The sequence below is a fragment of the Salvelinus namaycush genome, chromosome 15 (assembly GCF_016432855.1).
Source record: "Salvelinus namaycush isolate Seneca chromosome 15, SaNama_1.0, whole genome shotgun sequence".
Lineage (NCBI taxonomy): Eukaryota > Metazoa > Chordata > Actinopteri > Salmoniformes > Salmonidae > Salvelinus > Salvelinus namaycush.
The window spans coordinates 12,260,250-12,288,155 of record NC_052321.1 but is presented as its reverse complement, the minus strand read 5'-3'; the positions used below and the strand labels follow the sequence as shown (position 1 = coordinate 12,288,155).

Here is a 27,906-nt window from a genome sequence, read left to right as displayed (position 1 = left end):
TGGCAAAATGAATAGAATGGCATGAAATCAGTTATAAAATTGCAAAATGTTCTCTACACCCCATGGCTAAATGTGTAGAATGGCACAAATGTGTAAATGTGTAGAATTAGCATCACTCTAGGATAGAACTGTCCTGAATAGAGCTGACATGATTCCTTACACTACGTGTCCGAGAGGCAGGTTTGTTCTACGCAGTATTTTTTTATATCCGATGGGGGTGGGGGTCACAAAAAAGCTGAACTCAGCATGAGGGGCCGCAGTCGCGCCACAGTTCCATTCAAGAAGTAGAACAAAAACCACAGTTTTACATCAATGTGGCTCTCTCCAATAAACAATTCTTGGAAAAATGGGTTTTAACTGCCAACATTAAACATTTCACTCTTGGACTTACATGATCAACCTGGTCCTTAGCAGGTTTGTCTGAGTGAACCCAGCTCAAAGCGCTTAAAGATACTACACAGCAATGTAAAAACATTACTGTGTAGAACAAACCTACCTTTCAGACACTTAGAGTAAGGAATAATGTCCGCTCCATTCATGAGTTCTATCTGCAACGTTCAGTATATTGCATCCTCCTGAACATGACCCTGTTTTCAACACCTCTGATATCCTACTGTTAGCAATAGAACTAGGAGTTCTCACCACCACTGATATCCTACTGTTAGCAATAGAACTAGGAGTTCTCACCACCACTGATATCCTACTGTTAGCAATAGAACTAGGAGTTCTCACCACCACTGATATCCTACTGTTAGCAATAGAACTAGGAGTTCTCACCACCACTGATAGCCTACTGTTAGCAATAGAACTAGGAGTTCTCACCACCACTGATATCCTACTGTTAGAAGTTCTCCTCACCACCACTGATAACCTACTGTTAGCAATAGAACTAGGAGTTCTCGTTCACCACCACTGATAGCCTACTATTAGCAGTAGAACTAGGAGTTCTCACCACCACTGATAACCTACTGTTAGCAATAGAACTAGGAATTTGGCGCTAAAGGCTCAAATTCCTTTTGTAAGGCCTGGAAGGCCCCATATTGACAGTGACACAGTCCAACAAATAGACATGATTTTATTCTACAGTACCATGCTTTAAAGTGCTTAAGATTCCATAGTAATGAAATTTAAGTAATGATTTAAGGCCTTTAGCTGTTTATTGTAAATACTTTTGAAATTAATTTGATTGTAGAACTGTTATAAAAGGTAGTTGTTTTTTTGTGGATTTTTGTTGGTTTTATTTTTTGAACTGTCAAGGTGCATACTTTCATTTACATTTGGAAATCAAATTGTCTTGAATCAGTGCTTTGTGTGAGTTCCACTGGAATATTTAAGCTGGGCTCATTCAGACGAAGCTGCTAAGGACCAGATTGATCATGTAAGTCCAGGAGTGAAATGTTTCAATAGGGGAGCACCCTGTGTATGTTGTGTGTGTGTTTACTGTTTGTCTAATAATTGCATATTGGAGAGAACCACAATGGTATATAACTGTTGTTTTTGTTGTATTTATTGAATTGAACTGTAGATTAGGCCTAAATGTATTTTGGGACCAACACAGTGGAATAACCCTGACTTCTCAGAGAAGCATTTAAATCAGGCTGAAGTAAATGTTACTACTGTCTACGGTTTCAACAGTCGTGTGGTACATAGCCTAGAGTGGGGTGGTGTGTTGAAAGAGTTATTATTGTCAACTCTCATATTTTTACTCGGTGTATAAGCAGTATAAACCGACTGACAAGGCTCATTATTGAAGGTGCCTTCAAAAGAAATTGTTACACCTGGACTTATTCCACATTTTGTTGTGTTACCGCCTGAATTCAAAATGGATGAAATCATTTTTTTAAGCTTACCCATCTACACACAATACCCCATAATGACAAAGTGAAAACATGTTTTTAGAAATGTTTGCAAATGTATTGAAAATGAAATACAGAAAAATCGCATTTAGATAAGTATTCACACCCCTGAGTCAATACTTTGTAGAAGTACCTTTGGCAGTGATTACAGCTGTGAGTCTTTTTATTTATTTATTTATTTTATGTAACCTTTATTTAACTAGGCAAGTCAGTTAAGAAGAAAATCTTACTTACAATGACGGCTTAGCCCCCCGGGCCAAACCCTAACCCGGACGACGCTGGGCCAATTGTGCGCCGCCCTATGGGACTCCCAATCACGGCCGGTTGTAATACAGCCTGGAATCAAACCAGGGTCTGTAGTGATGCCTCTAGCACTGAGATGCAGTGCCTTAGACCGCTGCACCACTTGGGGGCCCCATTTGCCCATTATTCTTTTCAAAATTCTTCAAGCTTTGTCAAATTGGTTGTTGATCATTGCTAGATAACCATTTTCAGATCTTGCCATATATTTTCAAGTAAATTTAAGTCAAAACTGCAACTTGGCCACTCAGGAACATTCACTGTCTTCTTGGTAAGTAACTTCAGTGTAGATTTGGCCTTGTATTTTAGGTTATTGTGCTGCTGAAAGGTGAATTAATCTTCCAGTGTCTGGTGGAAAGCAGACTGAAGCAGGTTTTCCTCTAGGACTTTACCTGTGCTTAGCTACATTCTGTTTATTTTTTTTACCCTGAAAAACTCCCCAGTCCTTAATGATTACAAGCATACCCTTAACATGATGCAGCCACCACTATGCTTGAAAATATGAAGAGTGGTAAACAGTTTGTATTCAGGACAAACATAACACTTTGTATTCAGGACAAATAAAGTGAATTGCTTTGCCACATTTGTTGCAGTATTACTTTAGTGCCTTGTTGCAAACAGGATGCATTTAAATAAATAAAAAATCTGTTCAGGCTTCCTTCTTTTCACGCTCTCAATTAGGTTAGTTTTGTGGAGTAACTACAATGTTGTTGATCCATCCTCAGTTTTCTCTTATCACAGCCATTAAACTCGAACTGTTTTAAAGTCACCATTGGCCTCATGGTGAAATCCCTGAGTGGTTTCCTTCCTCTTCGGCAACTGAGTTAGGAAGGACGCCTGTATCTTTCTAATGACTGTGTGTATTGATACACCATCTGAAGTGTAATTAATAACTTCACCATGCTCAAACGGATATTCAATGTCTGCTTTTTTTATTTTTTACCCTTCTACCAATATGTGCCCTTCTTTGCGAAGCATTAGAAAACCTCCCTGGTCTTTGTGGTTGAATCTGTGTTTGAAATTCACTGCTCGACTGAGGGACAGATAATTGTATGTGTGGTGTACAGAGATGAGGTAGTCATTAAAAAATCACGTTAAACACTATTATTGCACACAGAGTGAGTCCATGCAACTTATTACGTGACTTGTTAAGCAAATTTGTACTCCTGAACTTACTTAGGCTTGCTATAACCAAGGGATTGAATACTTATTGACTCAAGACATTTCAACTTTAAATGTTTAAGTAATTTGTAAACATTTTGAAAAACATAATTCCACTTTGACATTATGGGGTATTGTGAATACTTTCTTAAGGTACTGTGGTATTATGAACCTGGGGTGTATTCGCTAGGAACCAAACAGAAGCAAACAGAACGAAATGGTGAGAGACTTACCGGAATATGTCCAATAGAAACTACAGTTTCCGTTGCAAAACGTTTTCCGTTCGGGGTAAATGTTTTACGTTTTCTGTTTCCAACTTCTGAATACACCCCTGGCCTGACATAACTATGTTGCGTTAGTGTGGCGTAATAGAGAGCAGAGGACCATGGAACCAGGCCAGCCCAACCTAGCTTGACTGTCATGTAAATATCTTCTATTTCTGCTTCCATAGAATCATAAGGCACTATTTTGTTCCCTTTGAATGATATTAGAGTAGAAGGTACCGGTACATTTTATTTATGAGTCATGTCTTTAACGTGTGTTTTAAAATGAGATGAACAACAGAATGGACTGTGGTCACCTTCACAATCAAGTCTAATGCAAGGGCAACATGTCCCTTTTATGTTGTAAAATGTTGTTTTTTTCAACAAACTATTTTATTGCCCATGTCAAATTTTTGTTCTAGGTAGACTTTTATTAAGGAATATGTGTGGCACAAAAAAAGAACACAATTAGAATGATTAAGGATGGCATGCTCTGTAAAACAGCAGGTGATTGAAGTGAGGCTTGCTTGTCTAAGTGCTAGTGGATGGACACATTTCAAGTATTTGGTCTGACTTGTACTGTCTGAGACAATGTTTAGCATTTTGTAACATAGACTAAAACCTGTTTTTTGTTTCTTTCTTTTTTATTCCTTGCTATGTTTTGTATTTTGTTATGAGGAAAAAAATATTAAAATAAGATGGAAAAAAGCTGACCAAATACTTACTTTATTCCTTTTCTCACATTTTGTGGAGGTAAAGTGATAGTGATGCCCTTTTTGAAAGGTATGAATAAAACGGTTCAAAACGTGCGTATGTGTGTTCCACCACTTAAGCAGAGTAGAACATAGGTTCCCAACCAGGGGTACTTGGCCTATCCACGGTGGGTACTTGAGAGGACTCATGAGGCCATAGGCTTACTGCCAAAATACGCATGAGGGGGTACTTCACGCATGAGAGGGTACTCCAGGCAGAGCTAAATTCAGTTGGTGGTACAGTAAGCGAAAAAGGTTGCGAACCATTGGAGTAGAACACTATGTCTAGTAGAGTCACCGCAAGAGGGCGATACAATGTTGTGCGCACTTACCTGACCTCAGGTACCACTGATTCAACCAATGGATCCAACATTGTTTTCAGAATTTAAAAAAATGTAATCCAAAATTAGCTATTATCTTAATTTGTCTACATGAGTAGGTGAAAATCTACTACAAATACTCAGAGATGGGTAGTATTTCTGTTATTTGTATTTGAAATACATATTATAATTACTTCTGAGTATTTTGTGTGTTGTATTACACTGGGCTGAACTACACAACCTGTAATTTGTATTGTCAAAATACAAAATACTTTTCTATTCCATTTCTTTATAGTGGTTCACAATTTTGTTGCCCCCTTTCACCCTACATTGGTATAAAAAATCTGATGGCACTATAATGTAAAAAGAACGTCTGCTAAATTAACTAAATTTATATGTAAAAATGAACAATTGCAAAGAATGCTGAGTATTACTCTAATGAGCTCCGCCCCAAAATAAGGCCAATGACAATTCCCAGTGTGCTTTGCAGTTGTTAATTTTGACATATACATTAACATTTTGGTAATTTAGCAGATGCTCTTATCCAGAGTGACAGAGCATTCAACTAAGGTAGATAAATAACATTATAAACTGGGGGTTCGAGCCCTGAATGCTGATTGGCTGAATGTTGATTGACCAAACGCATGCTTTTCAACCGATCGCTGCCCGCACCCGCCCGCCCGACTAGCATCACTACTCTGTAACGGTTCTGGCTTAGAATATGTGGACAACTACAAATACGTAGGTGTCTGGCTAGACTGTAAACTCTCCTTCCAGACTCATGTTAAACATCTCCAATCCAAAATTAAATCTAAAATCGGCTTCCTATTTCGCAAGCAAAGCCTTCTTCACTCACGCCGCCAAACATACCCCCGTAAAACTGACTATCCTACCGATCCTCGACTTTGGCGATGTCATTTACAAAATAGTTTCCAATACTCTACTCAGCAAACTGGATGCAGTCTATCACAGTGCCATCCGTTTTGTCACCAAAGCCCCTTATACCACCCACCACTGCGACCTGTATGCTCTAGTCGGCTGGCCCTCGCTACATATTCGTCGCCAGACCCACTGGCTCCAGGTCATCTATAAGTCTATGTTAGGTAAAGCTCCGCCTTATCTCAGCTCACTGGTCACGATAACAACACCCACCCATAACACGTGCTCCAGCAAGTATATCTCACTGGTCATCCCCAAAGCCAACACCTCATTTGGCCGCCTCTCCTTCCAGTTCTCTGCTGCCAATGACTGGGACGAATTGCAAAAATCGCTGAAGCTGGAGACTTATATTTCCCTCACTAACTTTAAACATCAGCTATCTGAGCAGCTAACCGATCGCTGCAGCTGTACATAGCCCATCTGTAAATAGCTCACCCAATCTACCTACCTCATCCCCATATTGTTTTTATTTACTTTTCTGCTCTTTTGCACAGCACTATTTCTACTTGCACATCATCATCTGCTATTTATCACTCCAGTGTTCATTTGCTAAACTGTAATTACTTCGCTACTATGGCCTATTTATTGCCTTACCTCCTCATGCCATTTGCACACACCATATATATACTTTTTTTTTGTATTGTGTTATTGACTGTACACTTGTTTATTCCATGTGTAACACTGTGTTGTTGTTGTGTCGCACTGCTTTGCTTTATCTTGCTCAGGTCGCAGTTGTAAATAAGAACTTGTTCTCAACTAGCTTACCTGGTTAAATAAAGGTGAAATAAAATATATACCACAAACCCTCCGGTGTGCCTTAATACTATTATAAACTGGTTACCAATGTAATTAGAGCAGTAAAAATACATGTTTTGTCATACCTGTGGTATACGGTCTCATATGCCCGGCTGTCAGCCAATCAGCATTCAGAGCTCGAACCACCCAGTTTATAATTAAGCAGTAATGCACGAGGGGGTGTGGTATTTGGCCAATATACTACGGCTAAGGGCTGTTCCCACGCACGACGCATCGAACCACCCAATTTATAACATACCGTATACCACGGGTAAGACAAAACATTTATATTTACATTTGCAAAATTATCTTCTATTTTATTTTCATACATTGGTTTTTAGGATATTTTGCAGTTGTATTCTGTCATTGTAATTTATTCCCATCCCTGGAAATATAGTCAAACTAGCTCAAAAGTATCCCACTGTAGAGACTAGCTCAAACTGCAAACCGAAGAATCTGGTTTCCACTAGTTACCACACAGCCACAAATAGCTATATAATAGAAATTCATGAAAACAAAAATGTGATTTTTGGTCTTAATTTAAGATTAGGGTTAGGCATAAATTTATAGGTGTGATTAAAGGTCATTGTTAGGTTTAAAATCACATGTTAAGAAGGGAAATTGTAGAAATAGGCGGGGTTTAGGGCTGTGGTAACTAGTGACGACCGAAGAATATGTGCCCGCCCCGAGCTAGCTACTTCCGCATTGTTGTCACTCCCCCTCCACAGCTACAGTTGACCCTGCTGCATACACGCTTGAAACAACCAACTCATCTGCCATCCCGGGGATTACTTGTCTTTTAAATCCAGTTTGTTTGCAAGCCAACTTGCGCTGTTCTCGTTCTTGCTGCTGTAGGAGTTCTGGCGAGTCCGCAGCCACTGCTGGCCATGGAGCGAGGAAGCGGGTTTTCATTCATGAAGTATGGGACGGCAGCGTCTCTTGCGATGTTTCTGCTGGCGTACTGGTTCCGACCTCCCGGGGAGTCAAGGCTGGATGACCGGCTGGACACGGTGCTGTCCTCCCTGCTGCGGGCTGAAAGCAAAGTGGGGATTAACAACGCCAGACCCAGGGTGGCGATAGGTGAGAATCCTGGATAACCAGCTAGTTAAGCCTAACATCAGTTAGCTAGCTCAATTTAGCCACGTATATTAGTATTATCTCTGGTTTAGGTAACCTTGCTTTGATGCGCAGGAGAGGTGGTGCATTTTGGATGGGGTTCTCTATTGGTATGAAAACTATCTGGTAAAGCAAGCACCACCATCTTTTTATCAAACCATTTTCAAATATTGTGGTTTTATGTAGCTTTAGCTAGCTAGTGAGCCAAATACCATAATAATTAGGGAAGTAGCCTAGCTGGAATGTTTTGTTATCATTGACATTGTCAGTCAGACCCATTTGTTTCTTACTGTTCTTTGTTACATTAACTTGCCAATCCAGTACTGTACAGTAGATGTATTGGGGAAATTTAGTTAGTTGTCGTTGGTTTAGGCCTAACTAGTTTTCCATTAACCAGTGATGAACAGCTATCTGTATAGACCGTCTTTGTGGACTCTGGGGCAACAAGCATGTCTTATCTCTGCATTTAGGCATAAAAACTCCTTTACAGACACTACACACGAGAGAACCCTGAGGTATTTGGAGACTACTGAAGGCATCCAGTTTTGTAACTGTCACGAGTGTTACCAGTTTTTCTGCATTCTGGCCCCAAAAGCCACTGTTAACTTAGTCAGTTATATCTGCACTGTTAACTCAGTCAGTTATCTCTGCAGACACATGGCTAGACTGAGTAAAGGTTGTGGAGATCTGGACAAGAGTCTGGTATCCAAGGAGTAATGGGTCCAAGGAGTAATGTAGAGATTAGAGACAAGATCACATTTTATGGGTCGCAAACACATATTTAGCAGATGTTATTGCGGGTGTAGGAAAAATGCTTGTTTTCCTAGCTCCAGCAGTGCAGTAATATCTATATCACAAAAATACACACATCTAAAAGTAAAATGATGGAATTAAGAAATAGAAATATTAGGATGCGCAATGTTGGAGTCCGGAGTATAAATGTTTGTGTGTGTGTGATGAGACATATAGACATTATGGACAGTATGTGGATTGAATATGTAGTATATCTTCATAATATGTAGGATAGAATAGTATATGTACTGCAATAGTTAAATAGGATGGCATTGACTAGAATACAGTATATACATATGAAATTACTAAAACAGTATGTATGCATTATTAGAGTGACCAGTGTTCCATGTCTATGTACATAGGGCAGCAGCCTCTAAGGTGCAGAGTTGAGTAACAGGGTGGTGGCCGGCTAGTGACAGTGACTAAGTTCAGGAACTGGGTGGAGGCCGGCTAGTGATGGCTATTTAACAGTCTGATTGCCTTTGAGATAGAGGCTGTTTTTCAGTCTCTCGATCCCAGCATTGATGCACCTGTACTGACCTCGCCTTCTGGATGATAGCGGGGTAAACAGGCCGTGGCTCGGGTGTTTGATGCCCTTGGTTTGATGCCCTTGATGATCTTTTTGGCCTTCCTGTGACATCGGGTGCAGTAGGTGTCCTGGAGAGCAGGAAGTGCGCCCCCGGTGATGCGTTGGGCAGACTGCACCACCCTCTGGAGAGCCCTGCTGTTGCGGACGGTCCAGTGCTCGCTAGGCGGTGATACAGCCCAACAGGAATGGGAGACATCATGGCATAGGCCAGACATAACCTCACCCCTCATATACTCAGTATTGCACATCCTCATTTCTCTGAACCTTGAATATAATGCTGTTGCACAACTGTATAATTCAATATCAGTGATTCCTGTACCTTGCACAAGCCTTTTGTTTTACACAGTTAGTTACATGAGTGCAATTACGCTACGTGAGTATACAGGAGTCACTTATGAGTGACTTTGCAGTAATGATTGTGTTTTGACAAGGGGGGGTTGGGGGTTGCTGACATAGTGAGCTCACTGCAGGGATTGGGGACTGTTGTGCAGGGGGCATCGAATTATGTTCCCTCCAAAATACTGTTACCTTCCTCTCTCTGTCTCCAGGTTTGGGGGTTGTGTTGTGATTGTCTACAGTATTAAATACTGTTACCTTCCTCTCTCTGTCTCCAGGTTTAGGGGTTGTGTTGTGATTGTCTACAGTATTAAATACTGTTACCTTCTCCTCTCCCTCCAGGTTTAGGGGTTGTGTTGTGATTGTCTACAGTATTAAATACTGTTACCTTCTCCTCTCCCTCCAGGTTTAGGGGGTTGTGTTGTGATTGTCTACAGTATTAAATACTGTTACCTTCTCCTCTCCCTCCAGGTTTAGGGGTTGTGTTGTGATTGTCTACAGTATTAAATACTGTTACCTTCTCCTCTCCCTCCAGGTTTAGGGGTTGTGTTGTGATTGTCTACAGTATTAAATACTGTTACCTTCTCCTCTCACTCCAGGTTTGGGGGTTGTGTTGTGATTGTCTACAGTATTAAATACTGTTACCTTCTCCTCTCCCTCCAGGTTTAGGGGTTGTGTTGTGATTGTCTACAGTATTAAATACTGTTACCTTCTCCTCTCCCTCCAGGTTTAGGGGTTGTGTTGTGATTGTCTACAGTATTAAATACTGTTACCTTCTCCTCTCCCTCCAGATTTGGGGGTTGTGTTGTGATTGTCTACAGTATTAAATACTGTTACCTTCTCCTCTCCCTCCAGGTTTGGGGGTTGTGTTGTGATTGTCTACAGTATTAAATACTGTTACCTTCTCCTCTCCCTCCAGGTTTAGGGGTTGTGTTGTGATTGTCTACAGTATTAAATACTGTTACCTTCTCTCCCTCCAGGTTTGGGGGGTTGTGTTGTGATTGTCTACAGTATTAAATACTGTTACCTTCTCCTCTCCCTCCAGGTTTAGGGGTTGTGTTGTGATTGTCTACAGTATTAAATACTGTTACCTTCTCCTCTCCCTCCAGGTTTGGGGGGTTGTGTTGTGATTGTCTACAGTATTAAATACTGTTACCTTCTCCTCTCCCTCCAGGTTTGGGGGTTGTGTTGTGATTGTCTACAGTATTAAATACTGTTACCTTCTCCTCTCCCTCCAGGTTTAGGGGTTGTGTTGTGATTGTCTACAGTATTAAATACTGTTACCTTCTCCTCTCCCTCCAGGTTTAGGGGTTGTGTTGTGATTGTCTACAGTATTAAATACTGTTACCTTCTCCTCTCCCTCCAGGTTTAGGGGGTTGTGTTGTGATTGTCTACAGTATTAAATACTGTTACCTTCTCCTCTCCCTCCAGGTTTAGGGGGTTGTGTAGACATTCTCGTGGACGGGGTGAGGTTGCTGAATAAGATCGGCCTGCCACCCACAGACCAGCCTCTCCATCATGACTACATAGAGAACGCTGATCAGCTGGCAGAGAGCTTCGCTTACTTCTTCGTCCCGGGAGCCGCTGCAGAGTGAGTGGCCAAGCACTGCGTGGTGTTAAATAACGAAGAGACGAGGGGGAATATTTCTAGTTGAGGAGCAACATGGTGTTAGCAGGGTACACACTCAGAGTCAAGGTCCTGATACGCTACCACACCTTGTAGACTAAGGCATTCATCATAATTAATAGTCTAACGCCGTTCCTCTCACACCTTCTCATATCAACAATCTTTGGCTTGGACTCCAGTTATCATCCATTTCTGTGCATTAAAAATTCTATCAATAAAATGCAATTGTGTTGGTTGTCCGTAGCTTATGCATGCGCATACCACCGCCACCATGGGGCACTCTGTTCACAACGTTGACATCAGCAAACCGCTCGCGCACACAACGCCATACACGCTGTCTGCCATCTGCCCGGTATAGTTGAAACCGGGATTCATCTGTGAAACGCACATTTCTCCAGCGTGCCAGTGGCCGTTGAAGGTGAGCCAGTGGCCATTGTGCAAACCTGCAGTTTCATCAGCTGTCTGGGTGGCTAGTCCCAGACATTCCCGCAGGTGAAGAACCATGATGTGGAGGTCCTGTGCTGACGTGGTTACACGTACTGCCAAATACTCTAAAATGATATGGAGGTGGCTTATGGAAGATAAATTAACATTAAATTCTCTGGCAACAGCTTTGTTGAACATTCCTGCAGCCAGCATGCCAATTGCACGCTCCCTCAACTTGAGACATCTGTGGCATTGTGTTGTGACAACTGCACATTATAGAGTGGCCTTTTATTATCCTTAGCACAAGGTGCACCTGTGTAATGATCACTACGCTGACAGACACAGCAAACCTTCTTGCCACAGCTCGCATTGATGTGCCATCCTGGATGAGCTGCACTACCTGAGCCACTTGTGTGGGTTGTAGACTCCATCTCATGCTACCACTAGAGTGAAAGCACCGCCAGCATTCAAAAGTGACCAAAACATCAGCCAGGAAGCATAGGAACTGAGAAGTGGTCTGTGGTCACCACCTGCAGAACCACTCCTTTATTGGGGGTGTCTTGCTAATTGCCTATAATTTCCACCTTTTGTCTATTCCATTTGCACAACAGCATGTGAAATTTATTGTCAATCAGTGTTGCTTCCTAAGTGGACAGTTTGATTTCACAGAAGTGTGATTGACTTGGAGTTACATTGTGTTGTTTAAGTGTTCCCTTTATTTTTGTAAACCAACACTGTTTAGCCTCAAAATATGGATAAAACAATAATTTTGATATCATGGATGGTCAGTCCTTGCATCCATAGATCAGTCTAAGTATTTGAGTGGTTACTCCCTCCCCCACCTTTCTCCAGGCCCCTCCCTCAGATTTTTACCAAAACAGAGGCAGGGTGTCCAGTTTAATTGTTCGAAATGTGGATTGACCCAACAAGTAGCTAGCTAGCTGCCAAACATGGCTCTGGTTTTCTCTCAATGCTAGCTCCCTTTTCAGTTGCAGTGTAGCATAGCTATGTGCTCAGTGTGTGGAACTAAGTTGTAATGAAAACAGTCTGAGTTCCTTTCTCACCATGGAGCTGTCAGTCTGTGTATACTGATGCACTGTGGCTTGATGGTACCAGGGTTAGGGGTCACTGACTGACTAATTCTAAATTTCAGGAAGTAAACTGAAATGCCAATTCAATCATTTAAAAAATATATATATAATTCTCAATAAACTGAAAATGAGAAGCTATTTTTTTTTTTTTTTTTTTTAAGGTGAATTTCTTTTCAAATCTCTTCCTGAATTGGGTGACTTCAACTCAAATGACCCCAACCCTGGTTGATACTAATATGTAGAGAAGAGAAAGGCCCAGAGTCATGCAACACAGGTGCTGCCTGGGCTCTACTAACCGTAATCAAACTCTAATCTACCTGATGCTGTGACTCATCCTGTAGGTTAATCTGATTATACTGAGGCCAAGTATGCATCACAAACACACACACACTTCTAGGAAGTTTCTGGGTATAGTTTTGTAATGCTTTTTAAGCAGTGATGTTTCTACCTTCTAACCTTCCCTTTTCTGGTACCTCCCTCCCCCACCTCTTCTCTCAGGCGGTTTGTGATGAACAACACCCTGTTCAGTCAGCTGGTCGAGACATCTCGTGAGTTGCCCGGCAACCGCTGGTCCATAGGTGGCAACGCCCCAGTGATGGCTGGTCGAATGGCAACCGAGGGCTGCGACGTGTTGCTAGGGGGGAGCTTTAGCCCTGACTTCGCTGATGTACTGTCCCAGCACATCACAGGTGTGTACACACACACACACACACATACACATACACATACACACATACAACACACACATGCACACATCAAAGTTACATACCTAATATCTCCCTCCTTGATTCCATCCCCCACCTCTCACCCCTCTCGCTGTTTGTCCAGTTGCAGGTAATGTGGTGGAGGAGCCTGATATCCATCTGATCCTGGAGTACCCATCTGGAGCCACCTGGGGCCAGTACACCGCCCGCAGGGCCAACAGGTGTGTGTCTGCCCAACAGGTGTGTGTGTGTGCGTATCTATGTGTGGACCTACTAGTGATGCATCTTATACTGGTACCCCTGTAATATCACGGTACCAAAACGTCATGATACTTATGATACCAACATTTTAAAATACGTACAAAAAAGATTGCAGTTTTGAAAGTGCAGTAACTACAGTTGACTGTGGTATGTTGGACACAGTAATTGCAGAATAACTGTAGTGTAATGCTGTTGAACTGCAGTTATACTGCACCTAAACTGCAGTTACGCTGCAAAATTACTGCACTAAAAAACCTGCTTCTCTCAGCATCCCCTACCAGCCCTCACGCGCCTGCTTCTCTCAGCATCCCCTACCAGCCCTCACGCGCCTGCTTCTCTCAGCATCCCCTACCAGCCCTCACGCGCCTGCTTCTCTCAGCATCCCCTACCAGCCCTCACTCGCCTGCTTCTCTCAGCATCCCCCACCAGCCCTCACTCACCTGCTTCTCTCAGCATCCCCCACCAGCCCTCACTCACCTGCTTCTCTCAGCATCCCCCACCAACCCTCACTCAGCTGCTTCTCTCAGCATTCCCCACCAGCCCTCACTCAACTGCTTCCCTCAGCATCCCCTACCAGCCCTCACTCAGCTGCTTCTCTCAGCATCCCCCACCAGCCCTCACTCAGCTGCTTCTCTCAGCATCCCCCACCAGCCCACACTCAGCTGCTTCCCTCAGCATCCCCTACCAGCCCACACTCGCCTGCTTCTCTCCGTCTGCTCTTCATGCACGTCTATTCCTCAGTCAGAGTTTGATATATCATTTAGCTGTTATGGCGAGCGGGGATCCAGACCCTCATGAGTCTTCTGTTAGATTTGTACATGTTGTTAAATTGGAGCAGCGAACAATGTTGATACATTGTATCATTTCATGGCCTGTTATAACTGAGAGCACAGACCAGTCTGAGTAGACTGCAAGTTCACTGTCATGCAGCCTCTGAGTGTCAGAGGGGGAAAGGCATGCTTTACAGCAAAGAAATTACTTGTCTCTTGCCTAAACGGTTAAAAGAATATCACTCATATTAACGGAGGGGACGTTTTTTCATTATATCAGGATTCGCACGCATTTGAAATAATTTCACAAACCATGTTTAAAACTAATCACAGGTCGCTCATTTTTGGTTTGATAACAAACAACATTGTTCAGTCATGATACCTAGCTAGCTAACAACCTGGTAACTTGACAGTAGGTTTAGGCACATTTGATTTATACAGGAAGAAAGGAAAAGGGTCTGCTACTCATGAGATGTGCTTCAAAAGGTAGGATTCATATAGAGGCATAAACTATATCAAAAGTCAATTTCTTTCTGCTGCTCCATCAATTCTGTTTGGTGCCCAACATTTTAAAAGTAGGGAGCAGTGTGTGTGTTTGTGGGAGAGTGAGGGTGTTGTGTTTTTATGAGTGAGGGAGACAGTGGATGTCTGTGTTAACTGAAGAGTATAGAAGGTTTCATGCAGTGCTTTCCCCTTACTGACAATGATATGCAGATCATTATGCAGTGCTTTCCCCCTTACTGACAATGATATGCAGATCATTATGCAGTGTTTTCCCCTTACTGACAATGATATGCAGATCATTATGCAGTGCTTTCCCCTTACTGACAATGCCATGCAGATCATTATGCAGTGCTTTCCCCTTACTGACAATGACATGCAGATCATTATGCAGTGCTTTCCCCTTACTGACAATGCCATGCAGATCATTATGCAGTGCTTTCCCCTTACTGACAATGCCATGCAGATCATTATGCAGTGTTTTCCCCCTTACTGACAATGATATGCAGATCATTATGCAGTGTTTTCCCCCTTACTGACAATGATATGCAGATCATTATGCAGTGCTTTCCCCCTTACTGACAATGATATGCAGATCATTATGCAGTGTTTTCCCCCTTACTGACAATGATATGCAGATCATTATGCAGTGCTTTCCCCCTTACTGACAATGATATGCAGATCATTATGCAGTGCTTTCCCCCTTACTGATAATGATATGCAGATCATTATGCCGTGTTTTTCCCTTACTGACAATGACATGCAGATCATTATGCCGTGCTTTCCCCCTTACTGATAATGATATGCAGATCATTATGCAGTGCTTTCCCCCTTACTGATAATGATATGCAGATCATTATGCCGTGTTTTCCCCTTACTGACAATGACATGCAGATCATTATGCCGTGTTTTCCCCTTACTGACAATGACATGCAGATCATTATGCCGTGTTTTCCCCTTACTGACAATGACATGCAGATCATTATGCCGTGTTTTCCCCTTACTGACAATGACATGCAGATCATTATGCCGTGTTTTCCCCTTACTGACAATGACATGCAGATCATTATGCCGTGTTTTCCCCTTACTGACAATGACATGCAGATCATTATGCCGTGTTTTCCCCTTACTGACAATGATATGCAGATCATTATGCCGTGTTTTCCCCTTACTGACAATGACATGCAGATCATTATGCAGTGTTTCCCCTTACTGACAATGATATGCAGATCATTATGCAGTGTTTCCCCCTTACTGACAATGACATGCAGATCATTATGCAGTGTTTCCCCTTACTGATAATGACATGCAGATCATTATGCCGTGCTTTCCCCTTACTGACAATGATATGCAGATCATTATGCCGTGTTTTACCCTTACTGACAATGACATGCAGATCATTATGCCGTGCTTTCCCCTTACTGACAATGATATGCAGATCATTATGCCGTGTTTTACCCTTACTGACAATGACATGCAGATCATTATGCCGTGCTTTCCCCTTACTGACAATGATATGCAGATCATTATGCCGTGTTTTCCCCTTACTGACAATGACATGCAGATCATTATGCCGTGTTTTCCCCTTACTGATAATGATATGCAGATCATTATGCCGTGCTTTCCCCTTACTGATAATGATATGCAGATCATTATGCAGTGTTTTTTTCCTTACTGACAATGACATGCAGATCATTATGCCGTGTTTTCCCCTTACTGACAATGACATGCAGATCATTATGCCGTGTTTTCCCCTTACTGACAATGACATGCAGATCATTATGCCGTGTTTTCCCCTTACTGACAATGATATGCAGATCATTATGCCGTGTTTCCCCTTACTGACAATGATATGCAGATCATTATGCAGTGTTTCCCCTTACTGATAATGACATGCAGATCATTATGCCGTGCTTTCCCCTTACTGACAATGATATGCAGATCATTATGCCGTGTTTTACCCTTACTGACAATGACATGCAGATCATTATGCCGTGCTTTCCCCTTACTGACAATGATATGCAGATCATTATGCCGTGTTTTACCCTTACTGACAATGACATGCAGATCATTATGCCGTGCTTTCCCCTTACTGACAATGATATGCAGATCATTATGCCGTGTTTTCCCCTTACTGACAATGACATGCAGATCATTATGCCGTGTTTTCCCCTTACTGATAATGATATGCAGATCATTATGCCGTGCTTTCCCCTTACTGATAATGATATGCAGATCATTATGCAGTGTTTTTTTCCTTACTGACAATGACATGCAGATCATTATGCCGTGTTTTCCCCCTTACTGACAATGATATGCAGATCATTATGCCGTGTTTTCCCCTTACATGCATAATGATCTGCATATCATTGTCAGTATGTCACAGGAGGTTGGTGACACCTTAATTGGGAAGGACGGGCTCGTGGTAATAGCTGTTGCACAATGAGTGAAATGGTATCAAACGCACGGTTTCTATGTGTTTGATGCCATTCCATTTGCGTTGTTCCTTGTTCCAGCTATTATTATGAGCCGTCCTTCCTTCAGCAGCCTCCACTGATGTATTTTCCTCCAGCCAAATTGCAGGTAGGCCTTTGCAAATATGAGCAAATCAGCCATTCTATGCAGTATTCTACTGAACATTGTGACGTTAAATTCAATGTGTTGTATTGAGTAGAAGTGTGAATTTCAATGACATGTTTTTGGAGAATGTTTAGAAAACATGAACAAGCGTTTGGGAGACTGGGTGAACAGGATGTTTAATTTTTCTTACCGGGGTATCGCGATACTACTCGCTCACAGGTCGAAGTGTTTGTTGATTGGCTGTGGCCAATACGCATAGGCTGTCATGGTCAGACCGATGCCGACATGAGGCGCCTAAAAATTGTAGACGAATTTGAATATAGGCTAAACGGCAGTCATGTTTGACAAATATAATTTAGGATCATTATTAGTACACTACATGACCAAAAGTATGTGACACCTGCTCGTCGCACATCTCATGCCGAAATCATGGGCATTAATATGGAGTTCGTCCTCCCCCTTTGCTGCAATAAAAACCTCCACTCTTCTAGGATGATGGAACATTGCTGTGGACACTTGCCTCCATTCAGCCTCGAGCATTAGTGAAGTCGGGCACTGTTGGGTGATTGGGCCTGACTTGCAGTCGGCGTTCCAATTAATCCCAAAGGTGTTCGATTGGGTTGAGGTCAGGGCTCTGTGCAAGCCAGTCAAGTTCTTCCACACTGATCTCGACAAACCATTTCTGTATGGACCTCACTTTTGTGCACTGGGGCATTGTCATGCTGAAACAGGAAAGGGCCTTCCAACTTTGTGGCAACAGTTTGGGGAAGCACATAATCGTCTAGAATGTCATTGTATGTGTTAAGATTTCCCTTCACTGGAACTAAGGGGCCCGAACCATGAAAAACAGCCCCAGACCATTATTCCTCCTCCACCAAACTTTACAGTTGGCACTATGCATTGGGGCAGGTAGTGTTCTCCTGGCATCCGCCAAACCCAGATTCGTCCGTTGGACTGCCAGATGGTGAAGCGTGATTCATCACTCCAGAGAACGCGCTTCCACTGCTCTAAAGTCCAATGGCGGCGAGCTTTACACCACTCCAGCCAACACTTGTCATTGCGCGTGGTGATCTTAGGCTTGTGTGCGGCTGCTCGGCCATGGAAACCCATTTCATGAGGCTCCCGACGGAACAGTACTTGTGCTGAAATTGCTTCCAGGGGCATTTTGGACTCGGTCGAGAGTGTTGAAACCCGAGGATAGACGATTTTTACGTGCTTCAGCACTCGGCAGTCCCGTTCTGTGAGCTCGTGTGGTCTACCACTTCGCGGCTGATCTGTTGTTGCTCTTAGACGTTTCCACTTCACAATAACACACTTACAGTTGACCCAAGCAGCTCTAGCAGGGCAGACATTTGACGAACTGACTTGTTGGAAAGGTGGCATCCTATGACTGTGCCACGTTGAAAGACACTGAGCTCTTCAGTAAGGCTATTCTACTGGCAGTGTTTGACTATGGAGTCACCTCTCAGTAGTGGGTGTGGCTGGAATAGCCGAATCCACTCATTTGAAGGGGTATCCACATACTTTTGTATGTACAGTGCATTCGGAAAGTATTCAGACCCCTTGACTTTTTCCACATTTTGTTACGTTAGTCTTATTCTAAAATTGATTAAATAGTTTTTTTCCCTCATCAATCTACCACAATACCCCATAATGACAAAGCAAAAACTGGTTTTAAGATGTTTTTGCAAATGTATTAAAAATAAAACACTATCACATTTACATAAGTATTCAGACCCTTTACCCTTTACTTTCTTGAAGGACCTTTGGCAGCGATTACAGCCTAGTCTTCTTGGGTATGACACTACAAGCTTGGCACACCTGTATTTGGGGAGTTTCTCCCATTTATTTTCTGCAGATCTCCTTCAGCTCTGTCAGGTTGGATGGGGAGCGTTGCTGCACAGCTTTTTTCAGGTCTCTCCAGAGATGTTCGATCAGGGCTCTGGCTGGGTCACTCAGGGACATTGAGACTTGTCCTGAAGCCACTCCTGCGTTGTCTTGGCTGTGTGCTTAGGGTCGTTGTCCTTTTGGAAGGTGAACCTTCGCTCCATTCTGAGGTCCTGAGCGCTCTGGAGCTCAAGGATCTCTCTGTACTTTGCTCCGTTCATCTTTGCCTCAATCCTGACTAGTCTCCCAGTCCCTGCCACTGAAAAACATCCCCACAAAATGATGCTGCAACCACCATGTTTCACCGTTGGGATGGTGCCATGTTTCCTCCAGACGTGACGCTTGGCATTCAGGCCAAAGAGTTCAATCTTGGTTTCATCAGACCAGAGAATCTTGTTTCTCATGGTCTGAGAGTCCTTTCGGGTGCCTTTTGGCAAACTCCAAGCGGGCTGTCATGTGCCTTTTACTGAGGAGTGGCTTCCGTCTGGCCATCTACCATAAAGGCCTGATTGGTGGAGTGCTGCAGAGATGGTTGTCCTTCTGGAAGGTTCTCCCATCTCCACAGAGGAACTCTGGAGCTCTGTCGAAGTGAACATCGGGTTCTTGGTCTCCTCCCTGACCAAGGCCCTTCTTCCCTGATTGCTCAGTTTGGCCGGGTGGCGAGCTCTAGGAAGAGTCTTGGTGGTTCCAAACTTCTTCCATTTTTAAGAATGAGGCCACTGTGTTCTTGGAGACCTTCAATGCTTCAGACATTTTTTGGTACCCTTCCCCAGATCTGTGCCTCGACATAATCTTGTCTTGGAGCTCTACAGACAATTCCTTTGACCTCATGGCTTGGTTTTTGCTTTGACATGCACTGTCAACTGTGGGACATTATATAGATCGGTGTGTGGACATGATTTGGAAAGGCAATCAATTGAATTTACCACAGGTGAACTCTAATCAAGTTGTAGGAACACCTTAAGGATGATCAATGGGAACAGGATGCACCTGAGTCCAATTTCGAGTATCATAGCAAAGGGTCTGAATACTTATGTAAATAAGGTATTTGTTTTATTTTTTTAATAAAAAAAACAGGAGGTATTCTTTTTCTAAACCAGTTTTCACTTTGTCATTTATGAGATATTGTGTGTAGATTAGTGAGGATTTGAATCCATTTTAGAATAAGGCTGTAACGTAACAAAATGTGGAAAAAGTGAAGGGGTCTGAATACTGTCTATACTTGAGGCAGTGTTCGTTCTGATAGGAGAGAAAGGCCTGTTGCACACTGCAATGTCACCCACCTTGCAATCTGAGCGGAAGCAGTCAACATTTTGAAACTATTGAACCATAAACTTAAGTGTTTAAAATATGGATGTTTTTTTATCATTTTATGAGGTGTGTCTTCCCTTGTTCCAACCATAGGAATGTTAAGGGTATTCTTTTATAAACATTTCCTCATATGCCATTGAAACCAGTATTTCTCTCGTTCTCAACATTCTTTCGATGTCCAGCAGCCAAAGACAGTCATAGTCATATTAACAACCCACGCTTGTTGTTGCGTCTTTAGATCTTCCCTCTTTCTACAATTCTGAAGGATATTTTCATCTGTCATATGAAACCACTTGCATTTGCAGTACACTTTTGAGAACGGTGTTTTCCGGCTAATTGCGCTTTCGAACATTTGTGCTTATAGCCTACTGCCGTGTCGCATTGCTGCGTTTACAATGTGAAGAAATAGTTTATCAACATTCAGCTAAACGTTTTGATCTGTTGCATCAGCCTCATTTGCTTTTTTTGATGTACAGTGGTTTTATAAATGTTTAAAATATTTATTTATTGCACAGAACGACAAGATGACCAATAGAATAGGTGCAATGCATGTAATGCATGTGAGAAGGACCCGATCACATGACGAGCATTGTCTAATAAGAATTGAGATATCTGAGAGCGCCATGTGAGTGAGAGGTGCTTCGGAACTCAGCGATTGGCAGGCGGGAGAAGGGAATTCATTATTATATTCAGCCCAAGGGCACAATGGCCACTTTGGCCGCAAGGCATAGATTCTTTTAGGGAATTATGGCCACACAAGGGCGTCGATGCCGGGAAATTCGAGGCCTAAAGTACCTGTAATATAGTCCATTATGACCGTTGCCTTGTGCCACTAACGTATGTGTGTGTGTGTGCAGGTACATAGTCCACAGCGATGACCATAACCCATACCTAGCGTCACTGGAGGACTTTGAGGATAAGCTGCAGGACTTCCATCCTGACCTGCTTGTGATGGGCGGGCTCCAAATGATGGACAGCTTCCCCTTCCGACAGGGTGAGGGGATACTTCGCCACCTTGTCCGCCACTAAGCTAGGTCTCCAATAGGGAGGCCTGGGCCCGTATCCACAAAGCCTTTGAGTAGGAGTGTTGTTCTAGGATTCATTTTGATCTAAAAGATAAAGCTGATAAGATTACATGGACAGGCGGGGACCTGATCCTGAATCAGCACTCCTACTCTGAGACGCTTTGTGGATACTGGCTCGGAGGTGTTTTCAGAGCAGTGCTGGTTCCCATTGAGTAACAGACTGTTGGTATTTTAGTGGTTTGTGTTGCTGTGAGGGAGATTGAGGGGAGGGTTGTTTTCCAGTGATGTGCAGACTGTTGGTATTAAAGGGGATTAACATGCCTGCCTCTATACAGTAGCTCTGTAGCCTCAGACACACAGGCCACTGGCCCTCAGTCGGCGTGGGAAAGCACATATCGGGAGTGTTTGTGTGTTGCGGTGCATCCAATGTTGTGTCAACAGGCCTTTGTGATGTCAGACTGGTTTAACTACTTTTGCTAATTTATCTTTCGCTCTCTCTTCAGGTGAGAGGAAACACCTGCTCTCTCGGCTGGGCAATCTCCTCTCCTCCTCCTCCCCTCGGACGGGCGTCCATTTTGAGATGGCCAGCTTCGTGGATGAGGGTCTAATGGGGGACCTGCTGCGTCTGGTCCTGCCCAATGCCGACTCCCTGGGGATGAACGAGCAGGAGCTGCCCAACCTGCTCAGCCTGTTGAGGGGCTCTAACGTCACCGTACTCTCTGACCCTAACCCCCGCGTTGCTACCGTCCTCGACCAGATGAGGGAGCTCTACCGCCTGGTCAACCAGCACTACCGCGATGCTAATGAGGATAGCGGCGTGGACGCTAATGCAGCTAGCGCTAAAGGCCGGCCGCTGTCCAGGCTCCACGTGCACACGTTGGCGTTCCAGGCCATGATCGTGACGCGTGGCTCCCAGTGGAAGAACACCATGTCGGCCGTGGCCAAGGCCTCGCTTACCGCCAACCGCCACGTGTGCGGCTCGCCGGACATCGACCCCAGCAAGGCGCGGCTCATCATGGACGAGTCATTCTCTGTGAGCCGGCAGGAGGGCAGCCAGCGGATCCCTCTAGAGGAGACCAGGCCTGTCAGCTGCTGGGACGAGGATGACTATGAGATCTGTGTGGCGCCCAACCTGGTGTGCACAGATGTTTACCAGACTGCAGGGGGAGGGGACAACATCTCTGCTGCAGGACTGGTGCTGCAGATCTGAGCCAACTTTAGGGACCAACGGCTAACACTAACAAAGAGATCCCCTAACATGTGAAGTCTTTTATCATTCTGGTTTTAGGTGTGTTTATTGTGTTGCCGGTGCAATGCAAACGCTGGGTGCAGTGTGTCTGGCAGGGCTGAGCCTACTCCTCTTCTGTGCTTTTAGCTGTCCTCTGCCTCCTCTCCCCCCGTGCTCCTCTTTCTCCTGTCCTCTCTCTGAGCAGTATGACCTGACACATCCACACACACTCATACACTCACTCATTCCATCAGGTGGAGCTCATATCATATGGGACCTATTTCCTCAACCAGGGCCACGTTCCGTAGCCAAATGTTGCAGATAGAAATACCACGAATAGAGCCGACGTGATTCCTTACTCTACATGTCAGAGGCATATTTGTTCTACATAGAAATATGCTATCTGAATATCCAAAATGTTGCGTCCTGCTGAACGCGCCCCCATGTGTTTTTTCCTCTGACGTGTGTGTTAAGGTCCAGACACTGATCACATACACGTGACATATCCACTCCCTGTAGAGCATTACATAAATACATATCTGGTGTCCATAGCTATTCCATTCTGTCCCAGGATATCCAGGCACAAAACAAACATTCCATCAGTTTCACCATTTCAGCCAACAACATTCTATTGTTTTTCCTCAAGGGAACGTTCAATTGTTTTCTCTCAGGGGAAAGCTTTTGTTTGATATCTGACTGTTTTCATGTTAACCTGATTTAGAGCTGGTGGCATATGGGTCTTATCTCATGTGTCTAGCTAAGCAGTAGAAAAGGGAATTTAAATGTGTTAGCTCAGTGTTGCGTGATGATTCTTCCTCAGTCTGTCCTGTACACATAATGCATTGTAATGTTGTCTTCAATCATTACATAGTATTCAGACTGATGACAACCACAGGGAGTGTTTCTCTGTTATGTCTGTAATGTGAAAGAGAAACTTTTTTACCTTTTAACATGATCATGTATTCTTCTCATAACCTCCTCACTCTCCGTATACTGCCTGCATCCTATCATATCATTGAGTCATACACACATTAGGCGCTTAAGTTGTGTGTTTGAATGATTATTGCATGGGCCACATACAAGGCGCTTTGGATAAAAGCATCTGCAAATTAAGTATGATATCAGCCAAACAAGTTTGTGTCATTTAGATGTACTCTCTGCAGAACAGCCCATATGATTTCTTTACCTTGGCATATGATCTCTTTACTGTGGCATATGATCTCTTTACTTTGGCATATGATCTCTTTACCTGGGCCCATATTCATAAATCTTCTCGGAGTAGGAGTAATTATCTAGGATCAGTTATCTTTTAGCTCATAGGCAATTGATTAAGTTTACATGGACCTGATCCTAGATCAGCACTACTAGTATGGAACTCCTTATGAATACAGGCCCTGTTCTGAAGGGAGACTGGGTGCATCCTAACAGTCTAAGTGGCTTTCTCTCCTTGTTTCCTTTATTTAATTGGCACTGATCAGAAAGAACTACATCTATCCCCAATCATATAAGTTGAGATGAGTGCAGATGGAAGGGAGGAAGCCGCTGTGTACTACTGACATGCAGCATGAAGCCTGTAGGCTTGACAGGGTTCCTCCACTGTCCTCTTAAGGCGGCTGCATTTATTTCCAGACAGAACACCATGCCACTCCAAGCTGAGTCCACCCCTCTGGGTGACTGACGTGCGTGTGTTCCTGCTTCTCGGCAACTGCTTGTACACACCCATGCTGTGTGTGCGTATGTATTTGCGTGAGTGTCCATGCTTTCAGAATATATTTGCGCGAGTGAATGAATGTGTGTGTTCCTCTGGCCAGCTGATGTAATTGTTGTCTCAGGGATTAGCTGACCTGTGCTGTTAAGGTGTGGAATATCTGGGTCCTGCTTTCTGGAGGCTAGACACTTCCAGATGGATCGCAGTACATGGAAGGAAGGATGGCTCATGGCCAGGTGAATTGGTTTGTTCTGAGTGACTTGGGCGAAATAAAGAAAAACACATTCCATCTTCTGGTGTCTATCCTGTCTGTTATTTACAGAAAGTTACTTTCAGCTCATCCAAGCCATGTCTGAAATTGTCAAACCCACAATGAGGACACACTTAAAGGGTAGACCCTTTTCATTGGTGTGTTGAAAGATACTGAGCCATTATTGAATGACATTTTCTAGATTTGTGAAATTAATGCTATTTGGCGACATCTGCTGTTCTGATTGTTGGGAATTTATTCAAGCTGCCGTCAATCAAAATCAACATAGGTCACTACTTTTCAAATGTTTAGTTGTTTACATGGTTACACAAATACTCCCGAGTCGATATTCACGTAATAAGGAATACCCCTCGACCACGCCCGCAAATTGGGGATAAAACATTTTCAATTGACCCCCATTGTAAAAGAGACAACTTTTTTGTAATACTGAAATAACAAAACATGCCGAAAGCTGATTTGTTGTTCAATGTAATGTTACACTGAACAAAAAATATAAACGCAACTTGCAAAATTTTCAAAGATTATACTGAGCTACAGTTCACATAAGGAAATCAGTCAATTGAAATAAATGAATTAGGCCCTAATCTATGGATGTCACATGACTGGGAATAGAGATATGCATCTGTTAGACACAGACGCCTTTTAAAACAGGTCGGGGTGTGGATCAGAAAACCAGTCAGTATCTGGTGGGACCACCATTTGCCTCATGCAGGCGCCACATCTTCGCATAGAGTTGATCAGGCTGTTGGTCCACTCCTCTCCCATAGGGTGGCCCACAATTGGCCCAGTGTCGTCCGGGTTATGGGTTGGCCTGCGTAGGCCGTCATTGTAAATAAGAATTTGTTCTTAGCTGACTTGCCTAGATAAATAAACAATTCAATGGTGGTGCGAATTTGCTGGATAGCCCTGCTGGAAAATCCAGTTTAGAACCGTAGCGGTGCGTTGTACAATCACTGGCATAGCTCCCCCTCCCCTCATGCCGTGTGACCGTGATATATAGGCCTAAAGGCCGGGACAATAAGAAGACACAGTGGCAGAATGAATTCAACTATACCTTTGTTTTATTTTATTTAACTAGGCAAGTCGGTTCAGAACAAAATCTTATTTTACAATGACGGCTTACCCCCCCCGACCAAACCCTCCCCTAACCTAGACGACCCTAGGCCAATTGTGCGCCGCCCTATGGGACTCCAGATCACGGCCGGTTGTGATACAGCCCGGGATCGAACCAGGTGATGCCTCTAGCACTGAGATGCAGTGCCTTAGACCGCTGTGCCACTTGGATAGCAACCTCTGTCCAGTGAAGTCCACAAAGCATATTGCATGTACAGCAACAGACAGTTACATGACCTACAGCATGGTCAAGCAAGTTCATGTTGACGACATTTTCGGACTACTAAACAACTATTGATTTAGAACCATGGAGAGTTACTGTAAGTCGCAAAGAAAACAGGAGCTGCCTCCACTATTCCAGCATCATTTCAACTTCAAATCACCTCTGCTTAGTCTAATACAGTAACAACTAAAAGATACCAAAAACGATTTAGTCCAATCAACGTCAACTAAATATGATGTGGGTGTCCATGTTTCTGATTTCTGTGTGCAAGTAGAAAAACATGTTGACTCACGAAACAGTCTATCACTCTGTCATACAGTACACGCTTTTATTATTTGTTGTCCTAGGCTACCTGGTTAAAATTCTTGCTGGCTAGCCTAACTTCCAATCATGGGCAACGTTAGCTAGTTAACATTAGCCTCCTACATCTAATTTCCATCCTCCCGAGCCAGGGGCACAACAATGTATGAATTAATGGTTGGATCAGAATCGCTATTATAATCATTGGCCAGTATGGATCCCTATCTCCATCCATCGCTAATTTTAGGAAAGGGACAATTTTAGATAGCTGGCTAGCTAGCCACCGGAGGACAACAACACAACAATTTAAGTTTTTCTGTCAATGATGTATGCTCTCAATGGGATTTGATCGGAACGACGCCAAATCCAAGCTGGCTTCCCTTGACAATTTTTTTGGGTGTGCCAGGACCATTCACATTTGAGCTTGCTCAGTTTAGCTCAACAATGATTGGCACATTTTTTTATACTTTTTTTAATCAAGGGAGGCCAGATGCTCGCTGGCTTCCCTTGCCTTCAACGCTACGGCCGGCAACAATGTCACACTCGTTTGGACCAAACAGCACCAGATAGATGGCCTACACATAGAGACAGAGGGGCGCTGTTTTGCTCGCTCAGATGCTTTCTCCTGTGAGATACATCAAATCAAACAATATTTGTCACATGCGCCGAATACAACAGGTGTAGACTTTACAGTGAAATGCTTACTTACAAGCCCCTAACCAACAGTGCAGTTCAAGAAATAGAGTTAAGAAAATATTTACTAAATAAACTAAAGTTTAAAAAAAATTAAAAGTTACACAATAAAATAACAATAACCAGGCTATATACAGGTTAATGTATACATTAAGTCTCTTGCGAATTGAAGGAAAAGTATCTATTCTAGGTATTCTATTGTTTACAAGAATATTTACAAAGTCTGATTGTTGTGGCTATGAATCTTAGATGTCAAATTATCCACTTCATGCTTGAGTGAATGTTGACTGCATTGTACACGCTTGGCAAACAGTCTTGGAGAGGAGGGGTAGGATTACCTGATATATACTACAGGTGAGTCTTGGAGAGGAGGGGTAGGATTACCTGGTATATACTACAGGTGAGTCTTGGAGAGGAGGGGTAGGATTACCTGGAATACAGTACAGGTGAGTCTTGGAGAGGAGGGGTAGGATTACCTGATATATACTACAGGTGAGTCTTGGAGAGGAGGGGTAGGATTATACCTGGTATATACTACAGGTGAGTCTTGGAGAGGAGGGGTAGGATTATACCTGGTATATACTACAGGTGAGTCTTGGAGAGGAGGGGTAGGATTACCTGGCATACAGTACAAGTGAGTCTTGGAGAGGAGGGGTAGGATTATACCTTGTATATACTACAGGTGAGTCTTGGGTAGGATTACCTGGCATACAGTACAGGTGAGTCTTGGCGAGGAGGGGTAGGATTACCTGATATATACTACAGGTGAGTCTTGGTATATACTACAGGTGAGTCTTGGAGGAGGGGTAGGATTACCTGGTATATACTACAGGTGAGTCTTAGAGGGGTAGGATTACCTGGTATATACTACAGGTGAGTCTTGGAGGAGGGGTAGGATTACCTGGCATACAGTATAGGTGAGTCTTGGAGAGGAGGGGTAGGATTACCTGGTATATACTACAGGTCAA

General features: G+C 43.3%; 1 protein-coding gene across 1 annotated transcript; it reads left to right on the top strand.

Annotated features, from left to right (window-relative positions):
• The first annotated feature begins 7,109 nt into the window (after window positions 1-7,109).
• LOC120060195 (ADP-dependent glucokinase-like) lies at window positions 7,110-24,615 on the top strand. The gene is made up of 6 exons (XM_039009334.1): window positions 7,110-7,466; window positions 10,651-10,810; window positions 12,862-13,052; window positions 13,192-13,288; window positions 21,235-21,371; window positions 21,906-24,615. Exons 1-6 carry the CDS (start codon window positions 7,274-7,276, stop codon window positions 22,610-22,612), a joined length of 1,485 nt encoding a protein of 494 aa, XP_038865262.1. The 5' UTR covers window positions 7,110-7,273; the 3' UTR covers window positions 22,613-24,615.
• Window positions 24,616-27,906: the final 3,291 nt, after the last annotated feature.

What these genes read in the sequence shown, in the direction of transcription:
- LOC120060195 (XM_039009334.1), top strand. Translation starts at nt 7,274, where the DNA reads ATGGAGCGAGGAAGCGGGTTTTCATTCATGAAGTATGGGACGGCAGCG. An exon ending in CAGACCCAGGGTGGCGATAG is followed by an intron (nt 7,467 to 10,650) that starts GTGAGAATCCTG and finishes CTCTCCCTCCAG; the next exon opens with GTTTAGGGGGTTGTGTAGAC. An exon ending in GTCCCGGGAGCCGCTGCAGA is followed by an intron (nt 10,811 to 12,861) that starts GTGAGTGGCCAA and finishes CTCTTCTCTCAG; the next exon opens with GCGGTTTGTGATGAACAACA.